The following is a 26,948-nucleotide window of genomic DNA, read 5'->3' as shown; positions in this document are numbered from 1 at the left end:
TAATTTGAGTGTCGAAATGCATCTCAAAAAATTAATTTCAGCATTCTTTGATATGCTTTTCCTACTATAAATACAAATCATCTCTCATAGGACCTCCAAATCACCACCCATCCTACCAACACTCTAAAAGCACCATCAACAAACTTAAATTTTTGTGCATAAATTTGGAATTTAGATAAGAAAAGTGGGTTCTTTTTTTCCAAAATTATTTAGTTGGGAAAAGAAAAGGCAGAATTGGCCTTGCATTGTTGGTAGGGGACAAGCTAGTCATTTCATTCAGGTAGAAGATCTTCATGAAGAAAATATATGCAGGAAGGAAGGGGTGCCCAAATTGGCAAAATAAAACTCACTGTCTACCCAAAACAATTCGTCATCTGATCATAACAATTTTTAAAAGCAAAAGATTTCATAACTCATAAGAGAAGCCAACACACATGCAAAACACAATGAAAAAGAGAGCTTTGTTGTTGTCGTTGTTATTGTTTTATTGAAGACAGAAAAGGAAGTTTGGAATCATGTGATGGGCCATTAATGCAAGAGTGAGAAATACTGATAAGACTTAGGGTTCCTACAAAAACTACAGATTTCAATAGTAATCTCCCTCGAAATTGGTTTCACTTATAAAAATCCCTCTATATATCTAATTTTTCATGTCAGGATCTCATTAATTTCTTTGTAGGGTTTCGTTCAATTATCTTCACTATTAAATTTCTGGCTCATCAGATTAAAGCATCTTATAGTTTCTTATTCTCAATTCAAACATTGATGAAAATATCATGAAACCAACTAATAATGCACACATGTGAAAAACCCATCAAGATAATGTTGCAACGACAATGATGATAAAAGGACTTAGCTCAAATATGTGTTGTTTTCATATGTTTTCAAGTGGGTTTGGCAGCTAATCAAGAGCTATATGTACTTGTGAAGGGCATTAATTGAGTTTGGTGATGCTTTGCGAAGATGAAATTAAGTCAATGTTTTAAATGTTGTTAGCTATTTGATTTAGCCTTTGATGGACGTGTAGTTAAGTTTTAATTACTATAAATTAAATTTGAATGTCAATTCTAATAAGATTTATTCTATATAAATTTTTTATTAAAATTTTTTTCAATTACAGTAATAATAATTTTTTTTAATTGTAGTTATAATAATTATTATTATTATTTTTAATCTTATCAAAATTAATCTAACTATTCATCTTAATAGACCCTTAATAAATTGTCATTTTTCTCTTATAAAAAACCCACTTCCGTGGATAAATCTTTATCCCATATCGATCCATTATGGGACAAACAAAATAAAGTTCTACTTGCTTAAGTGGCTGACTAATTTGAACGTTAACGATTCAAAGACACACAGAAGGCGGATTGGTGACACTCAATCCCAGTTTCCCCATGTTGTAGAAAACAATGGGCTGTAATGATATTTCAATATTGTTTCTTGTTGTTTTGCAAAGAAAATCTTTGACAGGTTCAATGACTTGGTCAAAACTAACTACATCACCAGTGCTATGACCTAACCAAAATGAATCTCTCTTTTAAATGGACCGATTGGATATAGCAAATGACTAGCTCACGAGATCTAGCAAAATCATATAGGAGATTGAGTGATAACGATTGAAGATGACTCGCTCACGAGAGTGCCAGTGACTAGCAAAATCATTAGGGGGAGGTATTTTGATAATTTTGGTCAAGTTGTCGTGTCGGATCAACTTAAAATTTTGAATTCTAAACAAATTTAATCATCTCAACAGTTCAATTATCAGCAGATGAGAGTGTTAACTTATCATCTACAAATAAACCGTCAATTGCCAACTCAATTTAAGTCTATGATGTCGATCCTAATCCCTTTATACTGAGCTTTGGCTGTCTAAACCTAAGATCCTTATTAAACAAGTATAAATAACTCCTTCCAAATACTTCTAAATTAACTAGAACTTTTAGTTTCTTGATGAATTATGATTATAAAAAACCAACTTGGTTTCTATTATTTAAATTGTTATAGAAAATCATGCTTTAAACTATAGTGCCACCTTATTAATTATATGAATATATAGATTAAAAGGAAGTGTTTAGATCACTCATGAAGTTAAGTTTTATTGTATGCACACACATGCTCACGTTGACGGTTTGTTGAAGTAATTAATGATTTGGGTCAAACCACGCACATACATGGATCAGGGGAGCTTGCTTTTGCTTGTGCTCACGTGAATCTTTGAATGGGTGGCTAACAGACATTCACGTTCAGCCTCGCCTCGCCTCCTCTCTCAAGGCTAAAGGTCTCGAGTCTAGAGTTTATTTTCCATTGTTTTGCAATTAGGGTATTTTATGATCCAAAGGTTAAAATAAACATTTTATTTTAGAGTGTGAGTTGAGTTAATTTTACTCAATTTGATCAATTAGTGTGTTAAGTCGACTTAAATTTTAAAATTTTATATGAATTAAGTTATTTCAATTGATTATATGATGACATATAAAAATACTAATTTGTTATATTCTGATTGGATTATTGACTATTAGTTTAATTTAGGTCAACGATATCACCCTAAATCCCTCTCAAGTAATATAGGACTTGAATTTGATATATACATACTTTCTTAAATATGAGAACACAAACACTAAAAAATCTCTTACCTTTGTTATTAACCAATATCTTATCTTATGATTACAAAATTCTGCTCCTTTGTTGACAGCTCAACACCAACATCCATGTTTGTGACATTTCTAAAAGAATAAATCTCTTATGGTCTTATTATTATTATTATTATTATTATTATTATTATTATTATTATTATTTTTATCCCAAGCCTAAGCCCCTACCCTAAATTAACCCCTAATGCCATGCACGCACGTTGAGGCATTAATTAACCTCAGAAGATGGAAGAAGAACGTGAAAGGCATACCCCATTTACATTTATAGACTGCAATATATATTTATATATATATATATGTATGTATGTATGTATGTATATGGCCAACTACTACATCCTTTGGCGGCGGTCAACTGTTACCGTTGGGTTTTTCTCAGGTTTAGGCCCGATGGAGTTGGGCTGGCGCCTCTGGTATTTTCTTTTGTCACATTATAGAAGCAATGGTTACAAAATATATACCTATTTAATTTGCTGGGAATATATATATGATAATGATACATAGTTATATAGTGTATTTTTAGTTTGTTTTGAAAAGGAATTTTCAAAGTTACATTTTCTTTGGCCTTCTGGTTGCTTCAATGTCCAAACTTTCTTTGTCCCTTTCTTAAATATTTTATTCATCCAATGGTTCTATTTTGGACCCATATGGACAAAACAAATCTAACCCTATTTATCAAGAAAAGTTGGAGATATACTGTCATCAGTTGTTGAGATGCCAACCTTACTTAATCGGAATTCATGTATTAATTCATTTGGTTCATGCAATTATTTTCAAGATGTCAGTTTATGAGTATTAATATTGAATTGTTTTTTAAAATAAAGAGAGTTACCCTGGCTGAAACACGGCACACTTGGGGCACATACGTTCTTTGGCTATTATAAATATGCATACCCTCTCAGCTTATTCTCAACAAATCTACATTAAGCTTGTGCTTTTACTCTCACTCTTCCTAGCAGTTTTTCATTTCTTATCTTCATAAATATTTACCAACAAATTTAAGCACTTTGGTTCCCAAATATGGGAGGAAATTCGCCATGTGCTTCCTGCAAGTTGCTTCGTCGACGCTGTGCCAAGGACTGTATCTTCGCCCCTTACTTCCCTTCTGATGATCCCCACAAGTTTGCCATAGTTCACAAGGTTTTTGGTGCTAGCAATGTCAGCAAAATGTTGCAGGTTCCTCCACATCTCTGCCTGAAGTTTTCTTTTCATTTACAAGCAATAATATTGGCCGATATGTTACTTAATTAGTCATGAATTCATGATCACTACCTTAGTTACTAATGTTTTTTGGAAAAAACCAGGAGCTACCAGTTCAGCAACGGGCAGATGCAGTGAGCAGCTTAGTGTATGAAGCAAACGCAAGGGCGAGAGACCCAGTTTATGGATGTGTAGGAGCCATATCTTATTTACAGAACCAGGTTTCTCAGCTTCAAATGCAGCTAGCAGTGGCTCAAGCTGAAATACTGTGCATCCAGATGCAGCAAGAGCCAATGCTACCAACCCCTCAACTTGACCAAGAAGATGTTAAATCATCTTTTCTCCACAATAACCACCTCCCATCTCATCATCATCATCAGTACCTCAATTTTGCTAATCCTTCTACTAATGTAATCCATGATTATTCTCTCAAGAGAGAGAGCATCTTTGGGGACATAGTATCTTAATAAAATCTCTCTTTTCTTTTCAAATCAATGAAATTAAGAGTTATTAATTTCATTTTTTTATTTTAATTAAAATGACAATTAGAGACAGAATATAAAGTGCGTGGCAAGACAAGAGTATGTTGCTAAGGTCAACTCTAGCATGTGACAAGTGAAGTAAACTAGAGTTTTCCTTAATTATATGATTTCGATAATTCGACAGTAATTATTAATGAAATTTTTTTGTTGATAATTTCATCCAAAAAAAAAATTTCCTATCCATTAGTACTATTCTTTTTTAAAATCAATTTGCAGTGTTTTTGCTTTGATTTCATGGCTGTTACTTAAGGTAATTAAACCAGTAAAATCCTTATTATCAATCAATTATAAAATCCATCTCTCTCCATACTTCCAAGAATTTTAGATGATGAATTAAGGTGAGACAAAGACAACAAAAACTGACCTAAGATTCCTCACTTTGTTTAATGTTGAAGCATTTCCCAAAAGTCAACCTTTTTCAAATTTTCTTCTATTAATCCCCATCAAATCCAACTTTTCTTGTATCTTTTCCTGCCAATTCAAGCTGGATATCATCATTCCATTTATCCTATGTTTTAAAACTAAGTGTTCAATGGTGAGCTTGAATATATGTTAAATTTGTATGATTATTGTTGACGATGAACGTTGAGGTTGAGTTTTGAGTTAAAGGTCAGAATCCTGAAATCATAAAAAAATAAGAGAGCAATTAAAAATAAAAGTAGGAGGTAATTCTTATATTTACATTCGATACTCAAGTCAAGGGTTACAATAAAAAAGAGGTCAGATTGAGTGAAAAATAAAAATATAAAAAAAATTTCATTTCAATTGATAAAATACTTGAATGACTTTATTTATAGATTAAAAGTAAGAGATTTGTTAAATAAAATAGTAATATAACTGAACAAATGTGTTACTGTATAAGTCAGATTGATTCAAAAATAAAAAATACTTTCGATTATTTGTTGATAGTCTCTAATAAAAAAAGAAATCAATTTACTCTTTGAATCCAAAAACATCTTTAATAACTATTTTTTAATAGTATAATTTATGATTATTATAATGTCAGAAAAATTAAAAATGAATTTGTACCCACATCAGCTTTTAGAAAGTAATTAAAGATGTGCGAAAAAGAAAGAAGAGATTATCATTTGATTGATTCCTTTAACACAGTTTCAATGTTATGGTATTTACATTTTACATTAGAAGACAAAGATATCTCACTTTTGATCTATCAACTTCGATTTCCACTTCTTTACGGGGACAAAGATGAGACAGTGGGTCAGAAGCTTGTTATATGAATGATCTTTTGAGGGCTCGAGGATAATACTTCCAAAGAAAGGCTGTTTGATTTTCAAAATACATTCCATCTTTTCAGTTATATCATCATCTTCTCTCTTCTCTCTTTTTCCACCTCTTTCTCTTGTCTAAGTCATCCTATTAGAATATAAATATATATATATATATATATATTTTTTTTCAGCCACTTTGCTTAAACACACAAAATGCCAAAGTGATTGAGTGGGAGAGTCAATCATCAGCCTGACTGTTCAAAAAGAACCTAGGGCTATCTAATTTAATGGATTCATTGTTCATAAGGGAAGACAAGCATTTTCCATTGATTTAAAGTTGTCGGAATTAAATCTTAATCACTAAAACTAAAATTGTAGCAAATGAACATGGGTTTCGGACAAAGATGTGAATATGGGTAACGTTCTTGGACCATCCATGACTGTTCAAAATATATAATGGCAAAATGATTTTGAAATCAAGTTTATGGGTGTTCGGTTTTGTTGTGGTTGTGTTTTTTATTTGAAAAAAAGGGGATTTCGAAACTTATCATATGATCATGTAACCATTAAGTCAAATACTCGAATTCTATATGTTGTATTGTTAAATGTTGATGGAATAGAAAAGTTTATGAGTTTGGCCTTGTGAACTTGAAAGTGTTACAATTTTTTCCTAAGATGGAAACAAACAACCCCTTGACTCTAAGGCTGGCTGATGATCATCCTATTTCCTCCCAATTTTGTTTGCAGTGTCCTAATTTAAAGAAGGCTCAATTGGTTCATTCATGTTTAGTTTGACTTCCAAGGTTTACTCATGTTTTACGTAGTTGGCCTAGCTAATTGACTGCATGCAGGCTGAGCCTACATAAAGTGACACTATAACTTCCAAAGGATGCATCTACATATGTATGCTCCTTGCTCCAATCAAATTAAATTCAAGCACTTGGAACCACCTTTATGAATATTAATGAAATCAAAGTGGAGAGAAAATTCAAAGGATTTTCTTTTGCTATGATATGTTTCTATGGCAAATCAAAGGAGAGGAATACAACAATATTTGTGATGTGACTTTTAACTGGGAAACCTGCCTTAGCAAATTAACTTCATTTAACTATGAAGGGTAATCATCATTTCTGCCATGGAAATAATGCTTAATTTTTTGGTGTTGGTGGGTGAGAAAGGAGATTAGTTGTTTAGGTAAGAATCACAAACATAGCTTTCACAGTTTACATGGTTCTGCTACAGGGTTTCCATGAAACAAGTTTTCCAATGGTGTTATAGGTGTTTGATTCTATTATCCAAATCTTGTTGAAGACAAGGGATGAATCATTTAGCTTCTGGTTACCTCCTTCAGCATCACAAACTTAAATTCAATAATGAATTTTTAGACATGAATGAAGTGACAAAAGGAATGTCTAGGCCAGTGCAATGGAATTTCTTGAGCCATTGAGTTTTTGCCTGGGTGCAAGAGTACAGACTCCATCATCTTCATGGAAGATAAGGACTCAAGACAAAGGTTGAGTACATAATTCTCTTTGTAGTTAATCGACATGGATGTAGAGAAGCAAATTGCAGCATTTTACAATCTAAAATGACTTTTTTCATCAAGTGAAATAGTCAGTCCAAGAGCGCTTTCCCCCAACCCCACTACTCATTTCTAAGCACAACTTAATCTAATCTTGCATTGCCTTATACAAGAATCTTAAAAGAAGCTTTTCTTTTCATGGGACTATGTTTCCACCACCATCATCAAACTACCAATAGCTGGCAGCTGCTGCTAGTACCATCACCAGGAGTTAGGCTGCCTGAACCCACAATTTCTATACAGAAACAAGGAAATTCCTGTTGGTATTTACTCAAAAATGCATTTGTTTGAAAACTAGCTAGTAAAACTTGCAAGATATGTTGTTCATGTGCATCTCTCACCACGAAAATTGAAAATCCCTTGTGATTGGAGGTTTGGTAACTTACTTTTTGCAGAAGATTATGTTAAGCTAGATGGGCTTTTCGGCACGGCTTATTATATGCACTCAAGTATTACAGACAATACGACAAGATCCTTGTAATGCAAGCAAACTGCCCAAATAGTCTAATAAATGTAATGTAGGATCCTTCCATTCACCAGAAAAAAAAAAATCTATGCTAAGTCAATTCTAGCTAGTAAAAGCTAGTAAAGGCTCAAATTTATTAGGGCTTGAAGCTGACATTCGCAAGTAAGCAATGTTTTTCTTGCTAATGACTGATGCAAAGGAACAAAATTGATAATGCTCATTGACCTTCAACATTGAGTTGAAAAAAAGGGGCGTCGTCAAGCTTTTGGCTAGCACCATCAGCATCACACATTTGAATAATAAATTTGAGGCTAGAAGTGCCAGAAGGGATGACAAGGTCAGATACATAAAAGACTTTTACGTGTGCTACTCCAATGAACTCCGATGCGCTTTCTTGTGTCCTTGCTAGAGTTGTGACTGATTCTTTTGTTAGTTTCTCAACATAAATATTGTACCTTGGGAAAGGAGAATTCTTTCCATCTTTCAGTTTCCAGCTGATCTTAAGACTAAGGGTTTTGGAACCTTGAGAACCTCCCCATTCAACATCTTGACCCTCAACGATCCAGGAAGTAGATGGAGGAAATTCTGTATTCTGGTCAAAAGTTGAAATTCTAATGTGTCCAAGGATGGCAAAATATTCTGCTGGGTCCTGGGAATTTGATCTAGCTTCTGATATAAGTACACCATTTTCAGGCTGTTGCCAGTAGCATAGAGCGTGAATTTCTGTTAATGTGTATCCATTCAATGCAATGCAACACTCTTGTATAACCCATCCTGGATCCATGTCTGGTTTTGTAAGTTGATGCGGCACGATCACTTCACTAAATTTGCTTGAGAATTGGTTCATTCCTTGGGATGCAAGAAGCAACTTCCTTTTTCCTTTCATTTTGGAAAAGAACTCAAGAGAAAGGCCCACTTGAGAGTTCCCTTCTAACTTTACCTGCAGCAAGTTGTGGCTTTCGGGTTAACCCAGCTAATACTAAAAGTAACATAGAATGGACTAGCCATTGTTAGTGAATATGCAAAATGCCCCATGATTTGATTTCCAAATCCCACCCTGCCATAGAATAGTAAATTTTTGAAGTAGTTGGTTTCAATACAGAACACCTATTCGAGATAGCTTACAGAATATGTGATGTGAACAGGTAAGTCACACATAAGAAGCTCTCCTGAAAAGAGTCTTGTTGAGACAGAGGCTTTGGCTTCAGGAATTCCTTTAAATGTAAGGTTTCCTCCTCCAATAAAAGATGCTTCCTTGAAGCTGCCGTTTAATCAACCAATTCTTAAACCTCTGAACATTATGCGTATGACTGAATCATATATGTCAAGTACAATGACTCATGCAATTAAACTTACTCAACATGGACTTCAATAGCATTTGTAGTAGGAGCATCGGCATACTCAAGTAAAGGCTGAAACAGAAGGTAGAAGCATATACATTTTCTTTCGTAATAACTAACTTCAAGTAAAACTTACATGTGAGAGAAACAAGACATATCCGTGTAGTCCCTACCTGAAAGGTTTGCAAAGAAATGTTATTCCATTGAGTACTTAATACTTGTGCTCCATCAATGGAAAAATGATACCCTCGGCCCTGGTCACAACATCAAAGACAGTCAACATGTAGACAATAGACGCATATATTCCCTAGGAATTCAGTTAGTGGATTGATTATTTGTGTAGCAACTTTTACATGCCCTCTTATTCTGAAAGACACATAAGAAAAGAACAAAGAATTTGATATGGTTTGCAACCTGATCAAAATTTGAATAGAATGGTAACACTTTAGGATAATTTTGTACAATTCCCCATGATTTCTCAACAAGAGCCCACCAACTGCAAAAGCCAAGAATTTGCAATGAAGAATTATTAAAATTATGACATAAAATGGTCAAAACATTATTATAAATTATGAATATTATATATCACATTGCAACAACAAGAACAGAATTAAAAAGATGACTAAATGACTGAAATAGGTATAACATTAGGAGTGTAGTCATAATATCGAGACATTTACATGATAGAGGGCAGTTAATAATTCCACAAAATCGATATAACTTTTTAAGCTTAAAGAAGAAAATCTGGAACAATCTATTGCTATGATTATCAATGAAAAACATTAACAGAAGCAATATTGCAAAAAAGAGTATTTCTTTAGATAGGAACTGTAACATCCTGCCTGTTTGTAATTCTTGTTATGCTTCCCTCTTCACTAAGCAGAGGAACCCACAAGGTGCAAATCACAATGAAAATAAAGCAAGTAATAAAACACATACTAATCAAAGAACTGTATGCCTTCTAGTAAAACTCTATACATGTCAGTAACTCAAATATAGAATAATACTCTTTAATCACCAGACATTGACAATGATTTCATACATGGAGTGGAAAATCAACAAGGGAGTCGTGACGTAGAAATGTATAGGATCAAAGCATCATGGAAAGGGAAGAGTGGAGTAATCAGCAAAACAATAAATGCATTACCAATTTTGAGCAGTCTGAAAATCGGGGGGTTGTTTTGTTTCATAAACCCATCCAGGAGCAAATAGGGCAGCTGAGACATCATCCTTCTTTATCACATCAAGTGCAACATTTGTCTGTTATGAAAAGAATTGTTAGGGTTTCAATCAGTAAAAATAGAAGGACAATTGACACAAGAAACCAACAATAGTAACAGGCTCAACTTGAAGTGCAACTCAGATTTAAGTTAGTCTATGTATTACAGCTGATTTTCATCTTTCACTCTCAGGTTCAATAGATTTATAACAAGTAAATAGCATCATATTACAATTCGTCATGTAACATCCAAGTTCATAACAAATGAAATAATTCTTTTTCCTAGTACATTATTCAAACATGTAAAGCATATAATTCAACCAGAAATACAAACAAAATATATGACCTAGATCTTTTTAAATGGGGCACATGTGCACTACTTTTCTCCACTTAGCAGAAGAATTTAGGATAGAAGACCTAAAAATGAAGTTTGTAATCAGACTCAACAAGGTTCATAGTGCTAGCCACCAAACTGCTGTAGGAATTCAGAGGGAAAGAAGATGAGATTATCTTCAGTTATGTAGTAGAAGGATGCATTAATTCAGGTACTGATATTAATAGGGGTCAAGAGTCTCAAGACCATGTTCTATTCTCTGTTTGCTTATTTTCACCATATATAATATTATAGTACACTAAGATTACCCAGAAAAGGAAACAATGGTACCAACTGTTGATGAAATCGTAAACAACCAAATTCATATGTCAGGTTCCAACTTCAAAAGATATTACCCTAATAAAGCATGATTAGTAATTGTATGACACCAAGAGCTCTTATTTTTGTTTTAAGAGACTTTCTTCAATCATACACATCAATAACTGTATCTAAGATCCATATGCAGTTGCAATGATAAAAATGAACGCATAGTTTCTCAAATTTTGATATGAGATCAACATCATTAGGAAATAAGATGTCAAGAAAATGTAAAGATAACAATAACTACTAAAAACAAATGAAACAAAATTCCACACTGTTAAATTCCATATTGACTTCTGAAACCAACCAAAAAATCAAATTAAACATATATCTTTATCATAAGATTAGTAAGAAATGTACAGTCCATTCCCCGCCACCATAAGTGCCCCTTCCAAATACATCTATCCCCATGTAGACATCAAACTTTCTATTGCCAGCAACTGTTGCCGAAAGTTTTGGATAGTCCTCCTGCAAGGAACACAAAGGTTTTTACATACAACAAAAGATCAAATTAAGTATGAGATGGATGATAAAATTAAGGCAATACCTTCCAAGTATAGTTAACAAAGATTCCATCACTAATGTCAAAGAAAGGTTTGTTCTTTTCATTCAGTTGATTTTGCCAGTCAAGCTTTCCATCAATTGTAACACTATCATACCTGTGTAAACAACAAGAATAATCAGATAAAAATTAATACACTTCAAAATATATTCACAATTTGAGTTTGGCTTCTCCAATTTTACAAACCATATAACCAAAGATCCCGGAAGTGAGGAGTGCATAGTCTGAGTTAAATGGCTAACAAATTCTTTCAAGTTAGGAATTTGCCCGACTTCCAGTTCAACCTCCATATTGAGCTGCAAGTAAACGTTCCTACGTTAATTGTAGAAATGGGAGTGCCAAATATGGAATTTTCATAGGTTACATAACAGAGGGAATCAAATTTATTTGATATTGTGTAAATGCCAGTCTTCTTTCAAAATAGCATCAAACATTCTCTCAATTTTATCTTTCTCTTGTCCAAAAAATTTTAACAGTTTTGAGCCTGATATTTAATGAGTAGCACATACCTGCCATCCATCAAAGCCCAAAGCAATAGCAAGCTCTACCAAGCGTTCAGCATACTTGTAAGCGGACTCCTTTGTCGAGAGCAGTTTCTTACAAATAGCTTTCCCTTCATCCCATTCAGTGATAAATGTCCCCAATACCTTAGATTCCACAGCCACAGGCATAAAACATATAAATAGCTTCCTTTAGTCTCTAACACACCAGAACCCAAAGACAATGAAACAGATTTCCAAACACATTGGATTACCATAATACACCAGCTACAACAGAAAAGAAACAGAAACCATTTTGGTATAGCAAAAACAAAAGATTGTGTTTTTCTTCAAATCACCAAAATTTCTGTTAGTTGTTGGTGGTGGTTAATTAATTTTCTTCCATCAGCCCCTTGAACTATAACTAGACTTCACAAAGCAATGCAATTTAAAGCAAAAAATTTATAAGAAATTCATTTTCTAGAAAAAAAAAAAAAGAACAGTTATAGCTAACTAGTAGTTCTCTGTTAAAAACCCAATGAAGATAATGATACTTTGATAACTTTGCACAAGGACAAGGATTTATTACCTAAACCCATTTCTCTACTTGAATGATATATGTATATAAAATCAAGATATCTATAGGAAAATCATAAATTTTAAAGCACCCTCGATTTATCGGTTGAGTCTGCTGAACCAACCATTTTTCTACTTGAAATAACCATTTTTATACTAAAGTATTAGGTAACTAACCTTGACTCCATGCCTATGAGCAGTATTTGTCCAACAAGGAGGAGGCAAGGTGACCAAATCATGAGAAAAATAAATAAAAACATCGATCAAATACCAGTGCCAGATGGCATAAGCGCCGGAATTATTGCCACCCTGGACCCACTTATCATCCACGTAACCACCTTGCAGGTCATGGCAAACCAAAATCCTAGGCCTTTGAGGCAAAGCTGAATTGGGTTGGAGAGGAACATTGGATATATTAAAAGGGTAGTGAAAAGAAGTGAAGTAAGAGCGAAAGTCAAGGTCTTCAAGGGTCTTGATTGGGTAGGAGATGGGAATGGACGGCTTTGATGGATCAAAGGGTGGTGGGGGATCTGATTTTTGATCATCGGATTGGTTGGACATGATTTTTCCGAGGAGTTTTTTGATAGTTTTGAGAAGTGAGTTGAGGAGATTGTGGAGAGCTTTGAGAGTTTTGAGGGTTATAAAGGGAGGGAGAAACCGGAGAATTAGGAGAAGCATTGACTTTAGAGACATCAGAGTCAGACATGTGAGCTCGGAAGCTACTTCGAAGGTAGTAAGAGCTCCTTTATTCTGTTATTTTCAAGGTTTTGGTCTTTTTCTTCAGTTAACGTCGGTGGGAAGGGATTTTTAAACGTGCAAAAGGCTCCGGAAGAAGATTTATGAAGACTTGGATAACCGTTTATTTACGGCAGAGCTGTAATCATATGTGTTAATGAATATAACTTCGATAAATTCATCGGTGAATTGTTCGACTATTATTGGTTTATGAAATTTAATAAGTGATTATGAATAACATTTTTATTTTCATTTATTAAATGAAGAAGTTTATTTCATTCGTTCATGTGAAATAAATTTATTCAAAATTTATTTAAAATTTACTCGTTTATAATAATAATAATAAATTTATGTTTTATTCTTTAATTTTATCCTGAAATTGATTTATATTTATTTAAAATTTATTTAATTATAATTTATTTATTATTAGTAAATATATTCACTTATATACATTCATAAATATATTTATTTAATATTTACTTATAAATTTATTTCATTTAATTAAATTAACCGCGATTACAAATATTTTACTATTTAAACAAATCTAACACAAAAAAAACAAATTTTCCATCAAACATAAATTGAATCCAAATATTTTTAAAAATAAACAAACTAACATATATATTGATCCGTTCGTTTATATTCACATCGATTATAAATACCCGCTTATGTGACATGCCATATAACCGCAAACACAACATGTAAGTAATTCCCAAATTTCAGAAACAGCTGGTATGGCCCGGGTTAAAAAATTGCATTTCTACAGATACTCCGTTCAAAGTTACAACAGTTATTATGACAGCCTGATCAAAACCAATGCATGAATGATAAAATCTTCTGTCCTAAAATTTACTAGTCAGTCGCTGTTTGAGAGCTCCTGGTTGCTCTTACCAGCAAAACTATACCTCTACCAGAATATCAGTTGTTTAAGAGCTCTAGAGCATTAGTCTTCGTCAAGAAAACCGTCAATATGTCTCAAACTCTTCCTTTAGAATGGGTTAACATTCATCTCTTGCCTTTAGAATGAAATCTTGGAGCCCAGGCACCATTGCATTTACATCTCGAACGGGTAAGTCAAAATCTGCGAATCACATACTTCAAAGTAAATCTTTCGTCCCTGTTAGCTTCGTAAACTCACTCTCATCAATAGACCCTTTTTTAAGTTTCTTAAGTAGACAATATTCCCAGGTCAATTCCTCTTCATCTTCGATTGTTTGAGCAGCTCGTCTCTGTTTGGCTGTTTTCTTCCTCATGACAGGGGCTGCAGCATTTGACGCATTTTTGAGCTTCTGGGAGCTCTCGTTCTTTATTCACTTGCGAGTTTTTCTTCCTCTGTTTCTCACGAGATTTATCCCTAAATAATCACCATCATTAATTAGCAACAAGAATAGGTTAGAAGATACTAGATGGGCAAGGGCAAGGAATTGGTGAAGATAAAAGGTTGAACTTAAGAGGCTAGAGGTAAAAAAGTTAGCAGCTGAATGATTCTAACATAGAGATCATGTTGTTCTTCAATAAGATTCCAGGCAAAAGATTAAAATCGAAATTCAGTTGGAACATTCAAAGGAGCAATTTCTTGGAATTTCTAACCACAAAAGGGATCCGCTAATGAAGCTCAGATACTTAAAAAATTTTCATTCACAATATTCAACAAGGCATAGCTGGAGATTCTGCAGAGTTCTTACTTATACTTGATATCATCCATATTGATGTTCTCAACCAGAGTGAAACCCTCGTTGGAAAGTGAATGGTGCTTTACCTCAGGCATAGAAGGGAGCTGCAATAGACCATATCCCATGCCCAACTTTCCAATTTCAAGTTCTTTCCATCTGTCGGATAACGAAACTTAGTTTAGACAAAGAGAGTGCAAGACAAGCAGGAAATTTAAAAGGCAAAGCAAAGTTAGAACCTGAAAATGTAAAAGCAGTGATGCTCTTTGTATGCACGGATATAGGAAACAAATGCTCTAAGCCCTTTCTCCATCACATCACGGTCTTTCATTGCAGCAGATCTTATCTGAAACAAGTTTAAGAAAATAACATTGATGAAGAAAGGATAATGCAGTACATAAGACAAGGATGTTATCAACAAACAAATTTTGTTTACCTGAGGAGTCAGAAGCATCATCAATGCATTTCCTCTCTTGAAGAGGAACCCTACTTATGCGCAGAAATTCTACATAGGCTTCCTCCTATAAAAGTGTAACAAAATTTATCAACTTTATTAAATTGGTGGAAATAAGAAAAGGGAAACACAGAGAAAATCCTAATTAGAAAATAAAACTATAAAAACCACTTGATCAACAAGAAAATATCCACCATATAAACATAGAACTGAGAACTGCACCTTAGGTAATAGGAAAACAATGGCACTTCCTTTTCTACCCAACCGAGCATCCAACTCTGTGAATAAATACATTTGGATCTTGAGGGGGATCATACTGCAAAAGAACCAAGCACATAAGCCATAGTCATCAATCACCTATCAGAAACTGAAGATCAACCTTCCTCAATGTAAATTTCTAAATAGTTATTTATTAGTAAAAAATTACAATGTTTTGTGGTTATTAAGCTTCCTGCACCATACAATCAACACCGGCAATGTCGAGCCCACATGCTGCAACATCAGTGCATTGAAGGATGCCACTTGAAAGAGAGGTAAATGAAGCTAATGCTTTCTCCCTTGCAGTCTGAGAAACGGAAGAGTAAATATGTCAGAATATAGATTTCCAAACTTATCAATGCACAAGCTACACCGAATCTCCTTAATTTTACCTGCTTCATCTTTCCACGTAGAGGGATTAAAGAAAAACCCTTCAGAGCAGTGAGACATGGAAGAACAACTCCCCAAAAGTCAACACAAATTCAAGTCATGAAATATCTGCATAATTAATTAAATTATTTGATAACCTACGATAAAACATTGTCTTTTTGGTAAAATGAAATTTCATTAACCATACTCAGGGAAAATTCTCCATGTATAACTTACATTATAACTTTTTTAGCTTTGTTGTTTACAAGGAGATCAACAAGCTGTGATGGTTTCTTATCTGCTTCACATTCCAAATACTGCATAATCAAAAGAATCAAATTTATAAATAAATGAAAATTCAGATATGATTCGTTCTATTCAAAGAAAATTGCTCTTAGAATATGCCAATATGGTAGAATTTTCTATTCAAGTGATGACTAAGGGGCAATGTAGAATGCCAAGACAGCAAAACCAACAAATTGAATCAATTATCTTTTCTTCACCTCCTCCATTGATGGTAAAAGGAAAGAAAACAAAGCTGCACGGTAGTTGGTTGTTTTCATTTGGGATATCCACCTCATGAATGAAAAGGAACAACTCAATGGATGTCATTTGACAAGAAAGTACAAAGACAGAATGTCAAGTATTTAAGTAAGATCAAAGGTTCCTTTTAGTAAACATTTAAGAAGAATTGTTTTCCACTTAATGACAGAGCATTAGCCAAGTAATATAGAACTCTACAAGGAGAAAGGGTAGTAAAAGAACAAAATTTTAAGTGTAAATAGAAATAGATCAAAGTATAGAATACCTCCAGGTGAAGGCCTGAAGATTTTTTTGATGAGGCTTACTGCTCAGTTGAAGCTGAATTGTTTAGTGACTTTGTCTCAGCTCTAACTTCAACCCTCAATGGATTCCTCAGTCATGCTTTAGATAGCTCTTCAACTGCCTCGGTTTGAGTAGCTGAAAAAAGGCCAGTTCTACGAAGCTTTGGCAAGCGAGATATAATATAATTTATCTGCTTCTGGAATCCCATATCCAGAAGCCTATCAGCCTCATCTAAAATCAAAATCTGTACCAACCAAAAGGGTGACAGTAAATTCAATAGAGTGTATGTTCATTAAAATAATAGCATCAAACACAATAGTCATGCCTGCATTAAATAAGCATGATCAAACCACTCACTAGTTGCTACACATACTAACTGTTACTGGAAAAAAATTAAGAGAAATCCCCAAACTACCAAACATTACATTATTACATGCATGCAATTGACAAACTTAACATTCTGCCAATCTAGGTGATTAGTATTTGGTTGTTGCTAACATATGAAGACATTATTATTTAAATAAACTATCAATAGCATCGAACCATGAATTAAGCATTTTTTTCAATCAAAAAATATTTCTTACTTTCCATACAAGATGAAAGAAAACAACAATTTGAATAACTACCTCGAGGTTACAAAAATTCAAGACATCCATTCCATCCATTATATCGTATAGTCTACCTGGAGTGCCGATCAATAAATTCACTCCTTCGTCCTTGATTTTCTTTACATCTACTTTTACCTCAACACCTCCAACAAGAAGCATAGACTTCACATTGGACAAGGTTGAAATGAAAGGCTGTGCTACATTATAGATTTCCGACGAAAGCTCCCTGGAGGTGATATAATTATCCCCATCACCTGCTTTCGATTCAAAACTTAATAATTAAATAGCCATAAAGCAATTGTTTTTATAATTTCAAAGTAGACCGACAATCTAAAACACCACACGAACATGATACGAAAAATGAGTGCTAGGAAAAATGAATACGAAGGTAACACGGTTTAAAATTTTAGAAATAACTATATATGAATTTAACAAAAAAAATGTATTTCATGTTTTTGTATGGACATAAATTATAACACGCAAATTTTATGTAAAATATATTTTACCCGACAGGAATACACGAATCTTCACGTCTATTTCAAAGCTAAAAAAAAAAAAAGAAACTTTCCACTATTGTTCATCTAGTTTTCCTTTGCTTTCTCAGTAGCCAAACAGAAAAAGAGAAAAATAGTATAAAGATGAACAACAAAACAGCACAAAAAAAAGAATTTTTTTTTAAGGAAAATGAAAAGAACCTGATGACATTTGGGAGGATAAGGGGAGGATCGACGCAGAATCTCTACGATAGGGATAAGGAAAGATAGGGTTTTTCCAGAGCCCGTAGCGGCATGACAGCCACGTTCTTGAAGCTACAAAGAAGCGGGATTGTGGCGGCTTGGACTGGGATGCAGAATTTAAAGCCAGTTTGAGACAAGGCTTCGATAACCGGCTCGGAAAGTGGCGGTTTCAGGTCGGAGAAGCGCGTGACTGTTAACGCGCTGCTTGGATTCGGTGAGTTAGAGTGCACAGCGGCCTCGCAGTTCAATTTGACGCCGCTTTCCCTTTTTTTAGTAACGAATTTATATGGTTACAAAATTAGAACTTGAGAAGCGGCGTCGTTGAAGCATACCAATACCCTTTTTCTTACCGAAAAAGATGGGCCGGTTTGAAACGAATTGAGCAAGCCAGTGGGCTCGCATTCAAATCGTATCGACGTAAATGATATATTAATATTTATAGATTATTTGAATTTAATTAAAATAAAATAAAATAAAATATAATTATTATTGAATTGAATATCCAGTTTGATTTATTAAATAAAATGAATTTAAAAATTTTAATATTTTATTTAAATAATTTATAAATTTAATTGAATTTTTAAATTTTAATTTATTATTATTATTTTATTATATATATTAATTTAAATTTAAATTTAAACACGTAATCAAATTTAGAATAAAATATGATAATTAAGTTCATTTTTATTAAATAAATTTAATTAAACGAATTTAAATAATTAAAATTTTATTTTGAATTAAATTTAAATTTAATTAAATTTAAATAAAATTTTAAATAATAAATTTTAAATTAAATTTAAATTTTTTATTATATCGACTTGATTCGTTATACTATTACTTATTTAGTTTCACTAAAATAAATTTTAAAAAATAAAAGGGTGAATTATAATTAATCAAAACTTACGGTGAAATTGATCAATTAACTCAAAGTTTAAATTTCCTCTTAAACGCGGTGAAGGAGCTTGTTTCTTGTTTGTCTCCTCCGGTCCAGCTTTACTTACACTCTTTTTTGATTCCATCAACGATAAATAACTTAAATTTTAAGAAAATCAGAGGAATTTCAGGAATCCAAGGGAAAAATAATTTAATAAAAAAAGAACAGTTTCGTTAAGCAAAAAAAATGATAATTGGAAATGAATCTCGGAGATTGCTTGTTCTCATAATTCTCCTCTTGACGATTCAACTCCGAGTTAACTCAGTCATTGGACTCTGCGAACTCAGCTTTATTGACAGCAACAAGCTCTACAACTTTAGCTTGGCTTCTCCTCTGCCTAGATTCCCTCATGGCGTCCTCAGCGAAGACGGGTAGCTCACTAACTCCCGCTTTCTTTTAGCTTTGGTTTTTCTGATCTAAATATCTCTCATTTTCTGTTAAAAATTGCTTTTTTAATTGAATTATGGTATTAAATCTTGTATTTTTTTAATTTATTGGTTATTTTTAGTGGTACCAGGTTGTTGAAAATTTGATAATTTCCTTTTTTATTTATATATGTTATGTTAATTTAGAATTGTTCAGTTTAATTATTTGGTGCAACTTGGTATTTTATTTGATAATTATAAGCAAGTTTGCTATTTTATATGAAGAATGTTATGTTGACTTTGGATATAAGAGGAAATGGTGCGTGCTATAGTTGAATCAAGTCATAGTTGATAAAATATTATTAAGCTTGGACACATGTTTTGATTAGTTAAATTTTGGTAAAGCCCTGTCCTTGGTTTGGTAGAGCTTTAGACCTGTTTGGAGTATGGAAAGTGTGTTGTTTTCGAAATTGGGAACCAGCTTGCTTGTGTTGCATTGCACATTATGTTAGTTTGGCAGGAAACTTTCATATCTAAATTGGGTCAGATTCTAATTATTGAAATATGCTTTGTTTCGTGTGACTGTGGTAGGTTTTATAAGGTGATGGTGAATAAGACTGTGCTCTGGTTTCAGGTTGGCTCCATCAAGTCACACTTTATATCTTTGTTTAAGTAGCATCGTTTTCTTTCTTTCTTTCTTTCTACTTCTTCTTCTTCTTTTGGTTTCTCTTTTGAAGTATGAACTTTTCTGTGTATTCTAAGGTGGTTAAACTACTGAATTCTTCTTTTAAATTCTTGCCGGTCATGTAAGCTCAAGAAATTTTGTGGGTTTAGAGTACTTACCATTGAGAAGAAGCTATAAGTTGTTAATTTTTATACAAGGGTATTTTACAAGCAAGTATATTATCTCTTACCATATAAATTCAGATTATTTTCTTACTGGTTTCTTTTTAATGACTCAATGGAGCAGCTTTGCGACGGAATGGTTTTTAACCACAATCCACCTAGATGTGCTAAGTGCTCAGTAAATGCTTCTTGAATTTTATTTGAGTTTTATTGTTTACATGATGACTATGAAAGGAGCCAGAATAAGGGTGCAGGTTATGATTGACAAAATTTTCCACTTCTTTTTTTTGATGGTCTCATGGACTTTAGGACTGTGGAGGCCCATCACGCTGTGGAATGGAATGTAGTGCACTAGTGTCTAAAAATGTTGGAGGTAAAAGATGTTGCTGATTTGCGTGCATTTAGTTAGTAGTTTGTTTGTTTACTAGTTATAATTGAGTGCTGTTGTTGAATATGATAATTTTTTTCACATCATAATTTACTGGTTAATGAGAATTAATGATCCCATTAATTATCAGATGTAATTGAATTGCTATTATTGAGTTTCCTTAACAAAGCTATTCTACTTGTTGTTCAATATTCTTTCCTATTTGTGTATTTTAGCATTCCTATATATTACTGATTAGCTTTTCTATATTTTAACATATAAGAGTCTGACAAAAAAAGTACCCAAAAAATGTGTGATTTTCGTTCTTTTTGGAGTGCATTGCTACTTCACATTTGCATTACTTGAAATTTAGAAGTACAAGTTTTCCTCAATCACAGAAGTGGTTGTAAACTTATAATACTTTTATATACGTGCATTATTATCAAGGTAGTACTCACTATAATCTACCTGTAGGATGCCAGAAATTTTCCTGCCTTGCTTCTTTCCTTTTTTGGAAAACTAAGTGCAGTATTTTAAAGTGGTCTCCGTGGTTTATGCAGGTTACCAAGTCTGCACTACTATTGGACATGTTTCAAGTACGAATGTTAGTGTCAGTGGTATGTCAGTTTTACCTTTTATTTCTAGGTGTCTTTATAATGTCTTCCAGACTTTAATGAATAAGTGTAATGCTTTTATTTCGCCTCTCAAATTAGCAATTATTGCTGTGGTTAAGCCTTAGATGCTTCACATTTAACAAACATAGCTTTTAGCAGCATATTTCCTTTGTGGGTTTTGCATGCTTTCTCCTACCATGGTGCTGAGCTATTAGAAGATAGTCTATTTCATGCAGTTTGGTAATATTGATGGTTTTACTACTTTACACATAACAGATGAGCAGAATCCTTATAAGGGTGTCATTGTTAGAATGTCAAGCATTGTCAAACAGCAGAATTGTTCACTCTCTGTCTCAATCTTTTGTGATTCTACTGGAGTTCAAGTAAGAGCTTTTTCCTCAATGTTTATGCTAAATTTGATCAAATAAAAATTCCGTAGAGTTGCAAATACCTGTATTCTAACGTATACCTTTTTTATCATTCTGCTTAACAGGGGCCAGATTCAATGGAAATACTGGGGACTTGTGATTACGTGAGTGTCTAGGGAACTTAGTTTTGCCCCTTGGGTTTCTAATATTGCATGTATTTGAAAATTTTTTTAATCAAACATCACGTATGTGGAGTGTGGTTGTGGTGAGTATGGTTATGTTTGGATATATATATGCCTCTGCATTTCATGATGTCCAAGAATTGCACTTTTCTGATATGTTTATCTTCAATAACTACAGTCATTTAAATTCTTTTGCTAGTAATACCTTACACAAGAAGTAATTTACTGGCTATTTCTCATTTCATTTGATTTCCATGTTATTTGATCGTCGATTTATAGAATTGGTTATTTTCTCCCATTATTGACTGCTACTCAAGAAATAAAGAAGGGGAAGAGAGAGCAAAAGGAAGAGCGAGAGCATTCCAGTGAATTATATTTATGTTTCAGCTGAGGGTTCTAGCTTTTATCAGACAATGTGGCTTTCATCCATCCAAACTGATCAACTGTCTCAATGTTGCAGTTTTGATGTCCGGATGGGAACACTAGGTCTCTTTCCTCCCCAGTTATGTTATAGTTAATTGTGTTTAAGCTCAAGTACCGAGGAATAATTGAGGTTGAATTTAATTGATGTGTTTCTATTAACCAGTATGGGGAAAAAAGCACTTTTTGTAGTATGGCAAGGCAGAATTAGGAGTGCTCTGCTAGTATTCATAATGGTTATATTAAGGAGGGGATAGTTGCCATTTGAGAAAGATGAGGATTCTAACTTTTTCTTGAGTTCAGGAAGACTTATCAGATTGCAAAATTCTGTGTGGGAAAGACTCTCAATATAAAGCACTGTATCTATTGTGTTGATAACTTTTGTTGTTTCCTTATTTGACTGGTGGGTTAGTTGTCATCTCTGGTGTTTCAAGTTTGTTTACCTATTTTCGACAGGCCACAGTTCTGCGGCATCCTTCTGGTTGTGCAACAATCATATCTTTTCACAAAAGAGGATTTGGCTGGTTCGGTACCTTAATGATCATGTAATGGTTTTTACTTCTTCCTCTATTAAATTTATTCTCAATAATAACAATCTAGATAATAGTTGTAGTTCTAAAGGATTCTCTCAATTGGCTGATTGTTTTGTCTCTAGTATTGTATGCCTCTTTGGAGCCTATCTGCTTGCCGGTGCAGTTTGTCGATTTTTTTTCCTTGGAATTCGTGGTATAGAAGTAAGATTTCTCTCTGAAGTTATCTGCTTACTGCTAAAATACAGATTAGCAATTTGAATGCCTTTCTTCTTCTTCTTCTTCTTCTTCTTCTTCTTCTTCTTCTTCTTCCTTTGACCACTTTTCTAACTTTTTCCTTGCTCTGCTTTCTTCAGGCAATTCCAAACTTGGATTTCTGGGCCAGCTTACCGCATAGAACGCAGGTACACCATGTTAGTTGACATATCAGCAAGTTTCTTCTACACAGATAATAAAATGACCCAAAACTTTTTAATCTGACAATCATATATGTTATCATTCTGGCAGAGTTTTTTCTCTTCTTTGATGCTGAAGTTTAGAGGACATTCAGCCGGTTATAGAAATTCTTATTCTCCAGTTAACTTTTGAGCAGTTACAATTTTGTTCCATGTTAGTCAGAACACCAGTTTTGAGAGAACTCAGTCATGAACCTTTAGCAAGCAAGTGCAAGTTGGCATGATATCTCGAAATCCAATGCAGAAGTACCACTTATGTTTGCTGAATTATCTGCCACATAACAGTGCCTTCGTCCGCAGCTTGTTCTGTTTCTTCATCTTCTCTTTCCTCATGATTATTTCATTAACTTTGATCTTGTTTGTCTCCAATGAATAGTCACTCAAGGGCATCTAGTTGGTAGTAATATCTGTCAAAGTGCTAAACGGAAAATCTTGAGTAGAATCTTCATTCCTTGAGTGACATTCTTTTCTTGTAGTTGTTTCTTAAACCTAATTTGGATGCATGGTGAGAGCCCTTTAACCGCTTCGGTCTGCATTTTATGACTGGATCCCTCGCATCGTGCATTCAAATCAAGCTTTAGTTTTCAATGGAATTCTTCAAAGGAGAATTTGGTCCGGACATGGGTCAAGTATTACACATGATGTGAAGGTGAAATTTGCATGGTTTTGGCTTTGGAAACATTTTATGTATTTTCAATTCAAGGAGATAAACGTGTCAATTTAAAAGACGCTATAACTACGAAAAATAAAAATATGAAAATTATAAGGTTTAAAATTTTTTTAAAAAAGTTATATATGGGTTTAATAAAATCAAAAAATGTATTTTATGTTTTTGTATTGATATGAATTATAATATGTAAATTTTATGTAAAATATGATTAGAATATAAGAATTATTAATACTTTAAGGGATATAAATATTTGGATTATTAGATCTGATTAAAAAATTATGGATTGGAAAATTGTGGGTTAACATGGAATGTCTGGTTTGGTCTTAATCTTGGGTCCTTATCGGGCTTCGTATAACCCAAACGACAGAGCGTTTTGCTGGATTCTTGAATCGGATTGGAGAAGCGACTTAAGCAATTATATGGACTTTAAGCCTAAATTGTTACGGGCCTTTAGCTCAACATGAACCTAGTGAGGATGTCCAATTCGACGGCTAAAGTCTATAACTTGGGCCGCCCGATTTAAGTCATAATTCTCCGTGTCGTATCGCTCGACACAGAAAAAGAGATTTCTGGTTTAAAGGAATTGCCCCGCTAGCGTCTATGGAATAAGAAATCTTTGTCGGAGGTTGCCTTTGCAAATCCCGTTTGAAAGTAAGCTATTACATTTTTTTTTCTTTTCCAGGAAACTTCTATATGCAAGAAAAAAAAAAGTGTTCCACTTGTACAAGAATTCATGGTTTCAAAGCTTTCCAGAGGTTTTGGGTAATTTTATCCAGCTTAAAAAATAAAATTCGGTACGTAAAGCTCCTGTTATGTATAATGTCCGAAAAGGATTTATTTCGAAGAAGTATTTATTTGGTACAGTTTTTTGTTTAGAAGCTGTTTTCATGACTCGAACTTGTAATTATTAAGTCACACCATAATAATCTTATCGATTACGACAAGATTCTCTTGATTCCTTAAAATAAATTGATAAAAAAGAAAAAAAAGATGTTAATCAGAGTTTTTTTAAGCTATAAAAGATTTAGATTTTATCCAATATATATATTTTTTCGGTCTATATACTTATATTTATACTTGATGTATTAAGTTCATGAAAATCATCTCTTCACATCTTTTTAGTAAATTCGAATTCGAAGCAGTAAAGAGAAGAGTATATTCTATATGGATGTTAGTCAGAACTAAACATGAATCATGTTAGGTAAAAAAAATAAATTATTACAGGCTTAACAGCCTAGTAATGACTGTAGTTTGGTAGCGGTGGAGAGCAACATTTATGTTTTAATTTTCCCAACTTGTCTTAATTTTATATTTATATTATATTTGGGAATCATCGCAGTCTATAGCATGTAACAACCATACAATATTTATACATTAAGAGAATCAAGACAGAAGGGAAGGGTATTATTGTTTTCTTTTTTTGTTTTAAGAATCACCTAACCATATATTATAATATACTATAAAAATAATGTTGGAAGGTCTTGATTAAAGAGATTGGGTTAAAAGACAACCAAAACAAGAAAATTATTTGTCAATTTAAGAAAATAATTAAAATTCATTGACAACTAACTATAATAATTAATTAGGTACATAATAATAATAATAATAATAATAATAATAATAATAATAGTATTGAATTCAGCTTTTAGTTGATCCATCCCTATTGTATTTTACCATATGATATGGGGATTCCAGTAAGGAAAACAATAACATAATAGGTAACAGCTTGGAAGGGAAATTTTTTAATCTTCTAAAAATATCAAATAATTGAGCATTTTTGTCCTAATATATGACCCTAATTATTTTTCAATTACTTATTTAATTAATTAATTTTTGAATCAATCATATTCAATATAGGCTAACTTATTTGATAGATTTATTGCTAACTAATTATATAAAGTTTTAGTCTTATGCATTCGATTTCATGCAGAGCATCATGGATTCAAGTTTATGTCTTTGTTATTATCATAAATTAAATCTTACTTTATAATAAATAAATAAATCTTATTTTAAATATTTTGATTGGATAAATTTAATTTTTATAAATAAAATTTATTTCAATTTAAAATTTGTAATGGTAATTATATGCTAAGTTAAAATATTTCAATTTCATCGAAGCTTAACTAGACATAAAATAAATAGATTGAATTCAAAATTTAATTCAATTAGTTTATGTTAACATTTAATTATGGGTGTTTATAATTCAATTTTTACCAAATTAATTTATCAAACTAATTTAATTTGGTTAATTGGTTGGTTATTGAATTAATTTCAATCAGTTATCAAAAATAATTTTAAAAAAAATTTTAGTCTTCAATTAATTTAGTTCAAAAATCAAATTAATCGAAATTTTAATTAAAATAGAACATAGTAAAAATAAAAATAAAAAATACTTGAAATAGATCATTTATTTAATAAGTTTTTAGAGTTTTTAATATAATACTTTAATATTTAAATATTTTATTGGGTTTTTTTAATTTGTTTAAAATATAAGAAAATATGATTTTTAAATATAATTTAACTTAAATATATTTATTATTTAATTAACAAAAAATTAATTAAATTGATCAAATTAAATTTGATCAATTAATTTTTTAAATTAATAAATTCGATTGAGGAAAATAAAATAAAATAATTTAATTAATTCAATTTTAGATAATTTAAGTCAAAATTAACCAAAATCGATTGCACGAACATCCCTATATTTAACAATTCCAAAGATAAAATCTTACACTTACAAATATATTTTTTCTATTTCTGTAGTATAGTGACCTCCTCCAAAAAAACAAATAAGTTTAAAAGATTGTACCTTACCATTTATTTATTTATTTAACAATCGAAACAGTTGGGATTTGACCTTATCAATGCATCATACCAGCACCTACTTTATAATTAATTTATTCTCTCATTTTTTCCTCACATTTTTTCCAGTAATTAATCATATAGAAACATCGAAAACTTCAAAGTTGAACCACCAAAAAGCTTTGTATATTTTCTTCAT

At 32.5% G+C, this 26,948-nt stretch overlaps 3 protein-coding genes and 1 pseudogene across 7 annotated transcripts; 2 read left to right on the top strand and 2 right to left on the bottom strand.

Annotated features, from left to right (window-relative positions):
- The first annotated feature begins 3,369 nt into the window (after window positions 1-3,369).
- Window positions 3,370-4,365, top strand: LOC111296029 (LOB domain-containing protein 12-like). Its single transcript, XM_022890036.2, has 2 exons — window positions 3,370-3,827; window positions 3,956-4,365. Exons 1-2 carry the CDS (start codon window positions 3,672-3,674, stop codon window positions 4,316-4,318), a joined length of 519 nt encoding a protein of 172 aa, XP_022745771.1. The 5' UTR covers window positions 3,370-3,671; the 3' UTR covers window positions 4,319-4,365.
- A 3,344-nt stretch (window positions 4,366-7,709) lies between these two features.
- On the bottom strand, window positions 7,710-13,466 carry LOC111296027 (cytosolic endo-beta-N-acetylglucosaminidase 1-like). Of its 2 annotated transcripts, XM_022890032.2 has the most exons (11): window positions 12,718-13,466; window positions 11,995-12,132; window positions 11,672-11,781; window positions 11,471-11,582; window positions 11,284-11,391; window positions 10,158-10,270; window positions 9,425-9,506; window positions 9,184-9,264; window positions 9,027-9,082; window positions 8,796-8,931; window positions 7,710-8,610 (listed from the first exon to the last, which is right to left on the bottom strand). In XM_022890032.2, the coding sequence occupies exons 1-11, from the start codon at window positions 13,231-13,233 to the stop codon at window positions 7,888-7,890; spliced, it is 2,175 nt and encodes a 724-aa protein (XP_022745767.2). In that variant the 5' UTR covers window positions 13,234-13,466; the 3' UTR covers window positions 7,710-7,887. The 2 variants fall into 2 exon arrangements, with proteins under 2 accessions (XP_022745767.2, XP_022745768.2); XM_022890033.2 differs by lacking the exons at window positions 8,796-8,931; window positions 9,027-9,082.
- A 770-nt stretch (window positions 13,467-14,236) lies between these two features.
- LOC111297522 (DEAD-box ATP-dependent RNA helicase 18-like) lies at window positions 14,237-18,477 on the bottom strand (annotated as a pseudogene). The gene is made up of 11 exons (XR_016325884.1): window positions 18,155-18,477; window positions 17,478-17,713; window positions 16,835-17,095; window positions 16,264-16,343; window positions 16,050-16,155; window positions 15,848-15,964; window positions 15,622-15,715; window positions 15,365-15,466; window positions 15,185-15,291; window positions 14,961-15,104; window positions 14,237-14,629 (listed from the first exon to the last, which is right to left on the bottom strand). The product of XR_016325884.1 is annotated as a DEAD-box ATP-dependent RNA helicase 18-like (transcript).
- A 677-nt stretch (window positions 18,478-19,154) lies between these two features.
- On the top strand, window positions 19,155-23,930 carry LOC111297955 (uncharacterized). Of its 3 annotated transcripts, XM_022892567.2 has the most exons (11): window positions 19,155-19,501; window positions 20,087-20,129; window positions 20,466-20,519; window positions 20,651-20,714; window positions 21,269-21,325; window positions 21,599-21,705; window positions 21,816-21,854; window positions 22,749-22,837; window positions 22,948-23,026; window positions 23,179-23,226; window positions 23,330-23,930. In XM_022892567.2, exons 1-11 carry the CDS (start codon window positions 19,317-19,319, stop codon window positions 23,408-23,410), a joined length of 846 nt encoding a protein of 281 aa, XP_022748302.2. In that variant the 5' UTR covers window positions 19,155-19,316; the 3' UTR covers window positions 23,411-23,930. The 3 variants fall into 3 exon arrangements, with proteins under 3 accessions (XP_022748302.2, XP_022748303.2, XP_022748304.2); XM_022892568.2 differs by lacking the exon at window positions 20,466-20,519 and having other exon boundaries at window positions 19,162-19,501; XM_022892569.2 differs by lacking the exon at window positions 20,087-20,129 and having other exon boundaries at window positions 19,360-19,501.
- The last annotated feature ends 3,018 nt before the right edge of the window (window positions 23,931-26,948 follow it).

This window comes from Durio zibethinus, chromosome 12 (assembly GCF_047325235.1).
Source record: "Durio zibethinus cultivar Kanyao isolate XHJ-2024 chromosome 12, ASM4732523v1, whole genome shotgun sequence".
NCBI lineage: Eukaryota > Viridiplantae > Streptophyta > Magnoliopsida > Malvales > Malvaceae > Durio > Durio zibethinus.
This window is presented reverse-complemented; position numbering and strand designations above follow the sequence as displayed.